We start from the raw sequence: 12,337 nt of genomic DNA, 5'->3' as shown, positions 1-12,337 counted from the left end.
CCGCGGTGGTAAGTTAGATTCCCGCATTCTGAGCAACTCGTTACTCCATCGAATATCTACCGTGTTGGAAGTCGAACCCGCTTGCAATGTCCATCAGTTGTCCCGCCAGCGACGAAGCTTTACAAAACAGTATGAATCAGACGACGTGTGAAGGGGGCTGGATGTACTCCGACCCTATTGCTACCAAAGAGCCAGCACCCAAGGCTGTGACCTTGTTTGCGCGACGTAGTGGCATAGTTTCCATTGATGTTAAGGAGTGGTACCGATGTTCAGAAGAGAAACATCGCAAGGCAGGCCGCAACGGCAGGTAGACACAACTATTAGGCAAAGGCACCTAGGTTATCGATGTGCCAAGCACAGATCAAGTCCAAGAACAAGGCATAGAAGTTCACAGCGAGTTTGCGACAAAGCGATACAACTACAGAGATATTTGCAGGTAAGCGCAAGTCGTTAACGGCGAACATCGGGAATGGACGTACTCAGGAGTGGGAATAGATATGTCAAATCAGTACTCTTGCGGCGAGCCCTCCGAGCTCTCAGTCCCCGTCTCCTCCGCGTCGTCCTCCACGTGCCTCTCCTTCTCCTTGCGATACTCATGTCCAACGAAGTTCATGACGCTACATATCGACACAATCAACAGTGGCCGATAACGCCATTACCATGAAGACTTACTAAATTGTCCCATCCGCGCAGCCGACGACGACCTCTTCGTGGCTCAGCTGCATACTCATTGGGTTCTTTTCCGGGGTCGCCAAGCCCTGAAATTTGGCGGGCAGCTGGCCCAGCAGACCCTTCACACCCGCGGAGCTAACATTATCTCCTTCCGCGAGTGCCGCCCACGCGCCCGTCAGCGGAAGGATCTCTTTGTCGAAGTCCACGCCAGACGACGGCGACGGCGTGCGCTCCTGCTGAGGCTCCTCATCGTCCTCATCCGACGTCTTCGCTGTCTGTGTCTTATCGCGATGCGTCGACATGTAGATCTATGCGTACGACCAGCACGCTTAGCATCACATCGAATGACGCGGGATCAACGCACCGTCTTGTTCGCGCCTGCACGCGTGCTGAACCGCGTCGCCGTCACGACACGTCTCTTCTTCGGATCCACCGCACCCACCGCAATATCTGTAGTCTCCACAACCGCCACCAGCTTAGGCGGTGCGGTGAGGACAGCCGCGCGCCCGAATCGTATCGCAAAGCCTGGGCCAGACGAGACGGGCGTGCCTGTCCTCGGTGACGGGCTCATAGGCGTCATAGGTGTCTGCGGCGAGCCCGGACCCGTGTTGAGCGAGAGCCGGCCCTTGAGGCTGAGCGACCCTGCCGTAGAGTTGGCCAGTGGCGACTTGACCCCACCTGAGATAGAGAGCGTCTGCCGACGCGGGGTGGCAAGCGAAGACGTCGAACGCGCGAGGATAGGTGAGATGCCGGGGCGGGAGCCAGGACTGAGTGCGCTCGGAGTGAGAGGAGAGATGGGGCGAGAGGGGTCTGCAGAGCCGGTAGCGGTGGCAGGTTGCGCAGGCTCATCCTCTTCAGTCCATTGGAGGTGCAAGATGACGGATTTCGTGGCACACTAGGAGAATGATGAGATGAACTATGTATACAGCGAAACAAGAGAGGAGCACCAACAGTCATCTGAGTACCTTTTGCTGCGAACCATCTATGTAGAGGGTCAACAATCATACATGAGGAAGAGACCAGCGAGACATACTGGAGCATGTTGTCAGGTGCTTTCCCGACGTTGAACAGCTTCGCGTTGAGCACCGGATCGCTAATACCCAACTCCGCCAGCTTGAACTGAGACATCATCTCCCGACGCTCTGGGTGGTAGGTGCTTCAGATTATGGTCCCTCTGAATGGTTTTGTGACTTACTGATGGAGAAGACGCGAACGATTCCGTCAATCGTCACGCTCACCACCCTCTCGCCTTCCTGCCCTGAACTACTGCCAATAATCTGTACACCTATATTGACGGTCGTCTGTTGCCCGAACCGAACGATCTTAGTACCCGCGCGCCAGTCCCAGCATACAAGCGCCTTGTCGGCACCGGCGGACACGAGGTTTTTCGAAGACAGCGCGACAGCACGGATACCGTTCAGATGCCCGGCGAGTTGTTGCAGGGGAGTAAAGGTGAGCGAAGAGAAGAGGTGAACGCGCCTGGCAGCCGCATAGATTAGAGACGAAAGATGGCATCGCGACTGAACAGGAATACGCACCCAACATCATGGAAGCCAACAACGAAAACCTCTGTCGAGGTTAAGGTCGATCAGACAGGAAAGCCCGTCCACAGATCCGACACTCACCCTCGTCCGCCAGAAAGTCGACGCAGCTGACAGGCTTCTTGACCTGCAGACACTTCTTCATCTCGCCCGTGTCGACGTCCCAGAAGCGGATCGTCTCGTCATACGAGCCGGAGATCAGACGCTTCCCGCGCAGCAGCAGCGTAGTGCAGTAGTTCGTGTGTCCGTTGAGGAAGCGCACGCGCTGCGGGAGCGCATTCCGGAAGTTCGACTCGCGGTGGTGCAACGAGCGGTACAGCGGCTCCCAGCCTTCCGGTTTCGATGGCGGCCGCACAGGCATCGGGTCTGTCGCGGTGATCCGCAGGCAGTGGTACTTCCACAGGGCTGGGAGGTGCACCATCTCTTGCCATTTCTTGGAGACCTGGACGACGACAAGTCAACGGCTGATTGTCATCAGCATGAGCGAGCCTCTCACAATCTCCACACCGAGCAGCTCTTGCACAGTAAGCCACTTGAACACCTTGAACACCAAGTCCGGCGCGAGGTTCCCGATGATATCGAAAGTCGACTTGGCGTACTTCTCCAGTAGGAGGATCTGCAGCCGAATGTCACCGGGCATGCACGAGTCCAGTATGAGCGCGATCCTGGGTTTATGTCAGTACCGTCCACAGTGCGCACATCGGTGGACACTCACAGCCGCATCCTGTCGTCCCTGTTCAGGCCCCGCACCGCCCTGCGCACCTCCATCTCATTGAAGCTGCCACTGCCGTCGCCTCTCAGTGCCGTCGCCAGATCCACCTCGCCCGCGACGCCGTCATCCTCGCTCCCGCGGTACCCACTCCAATACTCCTTCCGCCGTTTCCCGCCGCACACGCAGAACCCGTCTGCGTCGGGATCGGTCACGACCACGCCACCCTGCTCCTTCTCGCGCTCCCTCTCACGCAGCATACGCACCTCGGCCTGGAGCGCGTGCAGCTGCGCGGCGGTCGACGCCTGTGCGCGCTCGAGAAGTCGCTTGTAGTGGAGCAGCTTGCGCGCGTAGAGCGTCTGCACTGCCTGCAGTGCGCTCTCCATCTGTGCGAGCATTGGTACGCGTACGCAGACGAGTTAGCATGCCACGTACCTCCTCGTCAACGTCCCGATCGTTCACGTCTGTGACCATATCGAGCGTCATGTCATCCCCATCCCACATCGAGAACGACTCGTCCTCCTCGCCCAACCCGGGCATGAGCGAAAGCGGGCGCAGCGGCGTCTCCCCACGTGCCGCGCTTGCAGGCCGCTTCGACGACGCGACGCTCTTCGCAGGCGTGCTCGGCGACGCCTTCACGCTGGGCGTAGTCTTCGACCTCGTCGGCGTTGGCGACTTCGGGGGTCCCGTCGGCCTCGTGGGTGTCGCCTTGGGCGTGGTCGTGCGTGACTTGGTGCCCTTCATGCTGGGCGATGTGAGCATAATGGACGGAGACTCCGCGGCAGGCGACTCAGTCTTCTTCTGGGAAGTCAGCAGGCGCGGCGTGGACATGACGCGTATGCGCTGCGTGGGAGGCGAAGGCTTGCCAGCAGTCTCAGACGCGGCCGTACCAAACACCGAGACAGACGTCGAGCGCGTGGTGCGGCGCGCCGGTGCAACAGATTGCGCTTTCTGGGCAGGCGCACTGAGCTGTCGGGTTGCGGCCGGCTTTCGGTTCGTCGACGCGGAGGGAGACACGCTGGGCGTCGACTGGTCGGTGCGCGGGAACGTAGACGGCGGCGAGAGCATGGTGTTCCTGCGGACTCCGCCTGCGGTGGGTATCATAGGCATACTCTTGCTCTTCTTGTTCGCGTCGGACGGCATGGGCGCCGTGTTGGGCGCCGTGTTGGGCGAACGTGAGGTGTTGCTTGGACTCCTGGCGGGCACGACGGTCGTCACACCGCTTGCGTTGGACGCATTGGAGTACGCGCGTGGCTTGGTGAGGCTTTTAGCTGTTGTCCGCGTGTATCGAGTCGGGGTCTCGGATGGTGCCGCGCTACGGGGAGGCATGAAGCTCGCCGTCTGAGACGGTGAGCGCAACAGTTGAGTTGGTAAGCGCGCTTAAATCTGGTTTCCTACGTTGGGGAGAAGCAAGCGCCCGAGTCGCCCGCCATTCGGTGAAGATAAGCGTCAGGAAGGGGACTCGAACGACGACTTTCGTGCGTTCGCGCGAGGAGGAGGAGGAGGAGGAGGAGGGTCCAGCGCGAAGTCGGTGCGTCAATTAGCTACCGAGGCTGAGGAGCCTGAGGGCGAGAGGGGATTCGACAGAGTGCCAGCGGCGCAGGCTTTATATACGTACAGAGACGCGGTCAAGAGTGGAGCTCGTTCATACGCTCGAACTTATTATTAGAACCGATGAGCCAACGATGAGCGAAGGTCAGGACGTATGACGAAAGAAACGAACTTGGGACGGAAAAGGCAAGCAAGCTGCCGTATAAGGAAGGTACCGTGAAATCGAGTCGAATGTTGCGACAGGTGACAGCGCCCAGCTTGTAAATGGTTCCTGCGGCCAGGCTTCTCTTGTTCTGCTAGCTTATATAAAGTAGGCATGGGTATATAATCGTATATAGAACTGCGCAGCGGTTCCGGTTGGCACCACACGATCACCGCTAGTATACAGCTTAAGCTTTCTTGGAGTTCACCATGTACTGGCAGAACTAAGCTTACAGGGCGAGAGCAAATAGCTGGGTACGCAAAAGCGCACCATAGAGCTCTAGAGTACTTTGTCAGCGCCCGTTTGACGTTCTACGCAACCGCCTGAAGGAAGATCAGGCACATCCTCGACCATAGAGTCCACATTCGAGTCGCTGGGCCCTGCCAATGTCGCTTTGGTGGCAGGACTATTTTACGCATCTACCGCTGGTGCACACACGGTGCGTCCTTAATATCAGTACAGCGGCGACCTTTGAGCATGCATGGGTAGATCACGTACCGTTGAGGCAGCAGTAAATGGTACCAACCTCCCCGGGCCACTGCTACCGACGGCAAGCATCAACTGGATGCATGCTAGTTCTGAGCTCACGAGCATAAAAATAACTATATCAGCAGTTATGAGCGGCAACAAGCAAACGACGTGCTAGTAAGACGTGGTGGACGCCATCTGTACAGTGTGGCCGTTTATACGCGCCACCCAGTCCCGTATCGGGGTGACGATTTATGGAGGTGTGCAGCAGTGGCTAACAATGTGTGATCTATGTCGGATGGGCAATGACGCGGTTCTGCAGTAGTTTGAAAGACTTAGTACATGGTCAACGAATGTAATTTGAGCTCACCAACTTTGTCCGAGCAGGTCGCGCGACGCGCGCCGCGCTTTAATCGCATCACGTGACCGTGTTGTGGCCTTCAACGGCTATAGAGTAATTCACTTATGTATGTACTGACTTCTTCGAATCTGAGGTAGCCGTCCAACGCAGGAGCGAAAAGAAAGGCCAAAAAATTGCAGCTCAACCTCTAGACCTGCTCCAAGGCACAGCGCCCCACAAAGCCAAGCAGCGCAGATACTTGGAGACTTTGCTTGAACTGGTTTCGCCCGCCACTTCAGCTCGCTCTGTATTCGCGATCACCAACCCTTCAGAACCTCCGCGTCGACTGAAGACAAGGACCCGAACCTCCTCGGCTTCGTCCGTCAATGAGCTCGGTGCCAGTCGCTTACCCCTTTCTAACCCTTTCCCGCCATGAGGAGAATCAGCATGGACTGACCTCCGTCTGCTATCCGTGTGATGTAAGTAGCTCGAGAACGATGCGCACTACCCCAGCCTCTCCGCCTACGTCTCCACTATCCAATCGCACGACGAGCACACCCAGCTGCTTGGCTCCCTGCGCGCCTCGAGCGCGTGGCCTCCGGGTAGAGGCTCGGAGAGGCTCAGAGCCCTGGTCCGGGCGCGTCGGCAAATGCTCTGAACGAGATGCGCATGGGCGTCACGTCGCGATGAGGGCAAACTCGCCGCTGAATCCTGCTACGTCCTGCCAGTGATCATATATGACGACGGCGCACTAGACTGGACTGACCTCCTGTGTCATGGACGATCACGGAAGAGGTCAAGATACCGCCGGGTCTATACAAGATGATGCCGGGTGAGCATGGTCACTGTGAGAGTACTGTAGAAAATGCGTGTACCCACCAGCTGTGGCTGACGTCCAGATGGTAGAAGCATAGGACTCTCGGTTACCGCTCGAGCTTTGAGGCTAAACGGCTTCATGATACCTTCATGCCTTATTGTTCCGTGCGAGGCAACTGTCAGTCGGCATACCCTGAAGCGCCATGAGCATCTGTGACCAACGTCAGCAGCAATGTGCGTAAATCGAAGGCAATTCCAACGGCATAACCGGTGTCCGAAGCAGCACGCCTCCTACTACTTCGCACGCCAGTACACATCCACCCGCAGATGGCGACCTCTCGGAACTTACGCTTTACAGCATACCGCCGCATCCACATTGAAAGCTCAACACCCGAGCCGCATGGAATGCGCACATCTGACCGTCCGGGAATTTCGTATCACGGACATCGCCTGATGTGCCCTCCCACATCGGCGGCCACACGCAAGTGGCGAGATTACCACACGGAACAGACAGCACGACGCCGCCGGCGACGCGGAGGCACCTCCCGTTCGCATCATTGGCGCCTGCACCGGCGTTATCGACACAAACGCGAGGGCTCTAGAGACGATGCATACCATTGACCACGATAGGCGTGCGATAGAACGAAGACGGTGATAATACAGGACACTCAGACAAGGACGATCGAGAGAGGTAGAGAGCTAAAACTCCAGAAGACACGGGACACGAGATGCGGGCTACACAGAGCGTGCGGTGCGGTATGGGATGCAGTGAGTCGATAGGTGCGCGGGCGGCAGCCAGGACGAGGGAGCCGGTGACCAACGGACGGCGGGTGACGAAGGGGCCGGCGCGACGAAGAGAAGTGGGCGTGCGCACGCGGACGCCGTATTATGTCAGGGGAGTGCAAATGAGTAGGAGTCCAGGGATGCGAGAGGCGAACGAGATGAGCAAGAAAGTCCGGAGGGTACAGACAAGCGTGGGAACCGACGATGGGGGAGGGAAGGAGAGCGAGTAGCCGGACGGGTATTATCATAGGTTCTGTATTTGTCCGATGAGGAACTGTTTCTCGTCGGAGAATTGCTCGTCTGCAACACGGAAGCATGGTCAGCGAGCTATAAAAGGGTGTTGCGAATGGACGGGAAAATAACGCACCTTCCTTGTCGTTGTGGAAATCCTTGAGGAATTTCAGTAGCTTGTCCTTATTTCTCCGGAGGATGTTCTCAATCTGTTCCGGCTTCTTCGGGTTTGCCACAAAGACCTGATACCAGATCAACAAAATTGGCCACAACCGGAGTAAAGCAGCTGACCTTGAATACGTGGAATGCCTCAAACTGGATATTCTTGCTCTTGTCCCGGAGCAGGTTCATCATCATCTTGAGATTCGTCTCGTCCGCAATATACCGCGTCATGACGGCGAAATTTGCCCTATCCAGCAGGATCTCGCCTAGCAGTTTCAGTGACTGCCGCTTTGTCACGTAGTTCTCCGATCGTATGAGGGTGGTGTACGTGTTGAAGAACTAGCACGGTTGTTAGGACTCGAGGAACACAGCATGGACGAAGGCTTACACGATCGTAGTTCTTGTCGAGATAGTCGGCCACCATGGCCTTGTGGCGTGTCAGCGTCTCCTTCAGGTTTGCGAACGCGTCGCATGAGACGCCAAATGTAGTCGTTTCGATGTAATGTGGGAACGTGTAGAACCTACATGTCAATGAGCAACAATGATGAAGCATGCTCCGGTATACTCACTGTTCAGAGTGAAGCAGTATCTTCGCTAATGGTTCGTGTCGGAGCATCTCTCGAAGTATCATACCGGTGTTAAGGGCGATATCCTCGTTCTTATACCCGTCGAATGCTGCAAACAGCACCTCCTTCTTCCCACTCAGATACTCGACGGTTGGGAAGCGCGCGCCGATCTGCCGCCGAAGGAGGTTGTTGAAGATCTGCACGACGTCCTTCCGTGCCTCGAACTCGAGCTTGTGAATGCTGACTAGAAGGTGGTATAGGAGATCTGTTGAGTATGTTTCTGTTGCGAGTTGCGCCACAAGCTCAGGGAGCGGGTCTTTTCAGGAGTGAGTGACGCCGCACAGTCCAGTCTGGGGACACACTGACCGCCATCTCCGTACAAGATCGCCTTGATCTGCTGGAGGTTCCTTGCGACCTCTTCGCCAGCCTGCCAGAAGACTACGGGTGAGGGACTTAGGACGAGTGGCCAGGAGAATACCACGCACCTTCCGTCTCACCTCCGACCCTGGCTGCCCAGCCTCCAGCTTCGGCAATGCGTCCCGAAGCCCGCGAACGAGGTCTGGCGGTGTGCGCGGCTTGGACTTGAAGAAGTTCATAGCGTACTACGCAGGATCGAACTGAGCAGGATGGTGGTCAAAGAGAAGGTAGCCCGGCAGGGAGGGCTGAATGTACGTCACGGCAACCGCCAGGAACGTATCGGTCGGGTCGGGTGTTCAGGCTGTATCAAGCGCTTCTCAGTCAGCAGCGACGAGGCTGTGAGCGACGCTGTCCGCACCAGCGCTGTGATGGCACTTCGCCTGAGCGAGCTTGCTCTGGAGGCCAGGTACGACGAGAGAGGAAGAAGGCAAGGGGGAAGGAGGAGGCCAAGGTCAAGTCTGGTCAAGCTCCCCGCGCGAATCATTTCAACTACATCATCACGTGATGCCATCATCCCCGGGCAAAACGGACTGCTTGAGCCTTATCCCCGTAATATTATTGGGGGTCGCAGCACACGTTGTTAGTACCAGACATGCGTAGTGGCTGAGGGCGAAAGCAGTAGTACAGTAAAAATTGATATGCGGATTTATGCGCCCCGCACTCGACAGTCGAGAAACTATCATCGCGTCTCAGAGGCTTGGCTCCCGATACATTGCAAAAGTTACACATGTTTAATTCACACTCGCTGTCATTCACGCGTAACGGCTCAACGGCTCAACACTACAGATAGAACGAAAATTTGCCTTTGCCTCCTGAATTAAGAGCTGCATATCGGATCAGACCGCTTCCCTAGTTTCGCCACAAGACTCTACTCTTAAGACCACACGTTCCTAAAACCTTGTTATGTCACGGTGAGTTCATTCTCTGAGAGCCGGTCGTACATATGGAGAAAACGTTCGTGGTAGACGTACCAGGCATAAGACGTCATTGCGCAGCTACCGGGCCCTCTTTTATTATTATTTTTATTTTAATCACCGTGTTTATAGTCCCTCGCCCGAGGCAAGATGCGGACACTAATACATCATAACGGCACGCTAAGACCGTTCTACTCGAGCCCCATTTAGCTACCGGGCCCTCTAGGCTCTTGTTGATTACATCGTTTGGATGCGAACGCCCTGGCAAGACATTTCTGGAGGACTCACAAACTCGGCGACATCGCCCAACCCGCATAGACAACCTACCGACTATAGCCAGGGCCTTTAGGGGAAAAGGCCCATTGATGTGTGCCATTGTGGATTTTGGATCTCTAAAGGCTGATACGTCCGGAGCAATGCGCTAGTCTCATCCCACGACCTTTCACGTGGAGGCGTTTGTGTCGAACCTAGTCGCGACGTCACAGTTCCGTAGGAGGATCAGAGAGACATTGTCGCAGCCGCTTGAGTACTGCGCGACTATTCTGAGCAACACCTAGCAGCACGTCGTGCGTCAGACAAGGCATTATGAGGCTAGAGGCACCTCTCGCAACAATGTAATAATTTCAGCGTACGAGCCAGATATAGTACATCATTTTTTCGTTGCGGACTGAGTCGGCCTATGACACTGGTGATGGTCGCGGCTTTGCCAGAGTTGCATGAGGTAGTCCCAGTGAGTCAGAGCCTATAAGACCCATGAGTGTCAGGCAGAAAATTCCAGTAGACGTTACCTGTAGCCCAGGCTGCTGCAGCGAGTTGACACTGCTGATAGATGCGTGAACAGCTCCCGTCGCAATTGACTCGGTCAGCGCACAGGCCTGCCAGCGTATCGATCGTCAACCGACGACCTACATAAAGCAGAGATAGCCGGTGCACTTCAAACCCGCGTTACTGGTGTGCTTGGCTCATTCGTCGACTCGTTCCTAGTGAGGCCGAGCGGCTTTCAAGGGGCAGACGTCAAAAGGGCTGTATAGAGACGTGTCTAACTCACAATTTTGCGTCAAGTGTGTTGATCTGAACATCGCCTCCCGTACGAGCGCCCATGTGCCGAGCCCGACATTCCGCAGTTATCGCAGAATGATCGTTGATGTTACCGCCCCGACGCGGCACGCTCACAGGGCGCGCTGTTCCCCTCTGTCGCTGCAACGAAGGAAGGGAGTCCTGTGGGGTGCTGTAACGTCCTTCGTCAGTACCCTCGATGTCGACCAACCGCTCGAGCATAGGACAGACATGATGAGCAGAGGGGAAAGCAGTTTGCCGGCGCACAGCATCTGCTCCGCGGACAGCATCAGCATCAAATACGGCACCTGAAACGCGCTACAGGGGATAGGCGCCGACCTATATAACATCTCCCCCGGCGAGATGGCACCCTAGGCTGCGCCTCCCTTTCGACCATCACTTCTTCGTCCCCCGCTTTCTTTGGTCTCTTCGTTTTTTCTTTCCCTTTTGCAATTGTAACGACCCTTACCTGCGTGCTCCGGCTGACGACCCCTTCATTTAATCTCACCCACACGCATACGACATCCTCACGATGAGCTACACTCTTCGCTCCCGCAAGTTCTGCTGCTGTCTGCCGGTCAGATTCGGTGTCTTCTGCTCTGCTATCTTGGGTATCGCGTACAGTACTGCATTCTGCGTACTTGGATGGCTTGAAGTCCACAAGTATGGTGAGTGTCCGGCGTTGTGCGCATATGTTAGCGCCTCGCTGATATTGTGCTTCAGCGATCAAACAACTCGTCATTGGCAAGGATGAGCTTGTTGGGCTTGTGCTGTTCGCACTCGCGTACACATTCATGCTCCTTTTCTCGGTCATGGGGTAAGTCGAGTTCATCGTGAAAAATACGGAGACAGCTCACCATGCACATGTGTAGTTTGATCGGAGCCATTGGAGCAGTCCGGCCCTTCGTCAAGGGTTACGGTGTCTCGCTTACCATGAACACCGTCTTCACCATCGGCATCGGCATCTTCTGGTGCTGGAGGCTGTTCCACACGGACCAGGCCAAGTGCAGCCAGCCCGCTACCACTGAGGAAGAGCAGGTCGCCCACTGGATCTGCGAGAAGGGCTCTGAGGCTGTCCGTATCATCATCGTCATTGTCATGGTCGTCGTCTGGCTGTTCCAGATTGGTCAGTATCCCCATTTCGTTGGCATGTGTTCGAGCTAACGCCCCGCTTGCAGCCGGCTGCGCCATCGTGTTTGACTACTGCGGACAGCTCGATGATGAGGCGGAGGCTGCTGCCAACGACTACGCCGGCAAGGACGCGCCGGGCATCAACCCGTACCCGCCCCCGACCTCCAACATGCGCACCACGTACGAGGCGCAGGCCACACCGATCATGAAGAGTGCGTACGACCAGGGTTCGTGGAGCCAGGACGCGTCAAAGCCCCCATACCCATTCGCACAACCCGAGAACTCGTACGGTCAGAGGAGCGACGCGAACGTCTAAGAGCATAGAGACACTGCCTGTTCGGTTGGCATGCAGCTGCGCGGACGTAGTTTGTCTGGAGATTATTACCCTTTCGCTTGCAATTGTACATGTCATGAGTATTCGGAGTAGACCGATGACGCGTAATGAATTGGTGGTCGAACCTATATGCTTGCGCGCGTGCTTTCCGATGTAACCTGCTCATGATAGGTCTGACCTTTGGATGAGTGCGACTTGGGTCAGAATGGTGCCTGGCCTGCATGGGACCTCCAATTAGTCGGATGACCTCGTACTGTTGAAGTGCCCTCCACAAACATCCCTACTTACAGCATCTTGCGAGCTTCGTCTTACTTGCCAAGGAATTTCGGGAGCCCTGTACAATATCCGCGTACCATTTGTACATCGGGATGGGCGGAAGGAGATGGCGGGTGAAAGGCTGGAAGGACGGCCGAGGCGGGCCAGCGTTAGAGCGTGGTAAAAGGC

General features: G+C 56.2%; 3 protein-coding genes across 3 annotated transcripts; 2 read left to right on the top strand and 1 right to left on the bottom strand.

The window, feature by feature from the left end:
* Positions 1-3,805: 3,805 nt before the first annotated feature.
* Positions 3,806-4,333, top strand: C8Q71DRAFT_778853 (uncharacterized protein). Its single transcript, XM_047924794.1, has one exon. The coding sequence runs from the start codon at positions 3,989-3,991 to the stop codon at positions 4,265-4,267; it is 279 nt and encodes a 92-aa protein (XP_047775013.1). The 5' UTR covers positions 3,806-3,988; the 3' UTR covers positions 4,268-4,333.
* A 2,556-nt stretch (positions 4,334-6,889) lies between these two features.
* C8Q71DRAFT_778844 (Mo25-like protein) lies at positions 6,890-8,908 on the bottom strand. Its single transcript, XM_047924793.1, has 7 exons — positions 8,527-8,908; positions 8,408-8,468; positions 8,045-8,357; positions 7,864-7,996; positions 7,605-7,814; positions 7,450-7,555; positions 6,890-7,382 (listed from the first exon to the last, which is right to left on the bottom strand). The coding sequence occupies exons 1-7, from the start codon at positions 8,635-8,637 to the stop codon at positions 7,327-7,329; spliced, it is 990 nt and encodes a 329-aa protein (XP_047775012.1). The 5' UTR covers positions 8,638-8,908; the 3' UTR covers positions 6,890-7,326.
* A 1,878-nt stretch (positions 8,909-10,786) lies between these two features.
* C8Q71DRAFT_910337 (uncharacterized protein) lies at positions 10,787-12,020 on the top strand. Its single transcript, XM_047929084.1, has 4 exons — positions 10,787-11,096; positions 11,152-11,245; positions 11,301-11,554; positions 11,607-12,020. The coding sequence occupies exons 1-4, from the start codon at positions 10,961-10,963 to the stop codon at positions 11,873-11,875; spliced, it is 753 nt and encodes a 250-aa protein (XP_047775011.1). The 5' UTR covers positions 10,787-10,960; the 3' UTR covers positions 11,876-12,020.
* The last annotated feature ends 317 nt before the right edge of the window (positions 12,021-12,337 follow it).

Source organism: Rhodofomes roseus (assembly GCF_022264815.1).
Source record: "Rhodofomes roseus strain CIRM-BRFM 1785 chromosome Unknown C8Q71scaffold_23, whole genome shotgun sequence".
NCBI classification, from domain to species: Eukaryota; Fungi; Basidiomycota; class Agaricomycetes; order Polyporales; family Fomitopsidaceae; genus Rhodofomes; species Rhodofomes roseus.
Note: the sequence above shows the minus strand (reverse complement) of the source record. Positions and strands in the feature narration are given on the sequence as shown.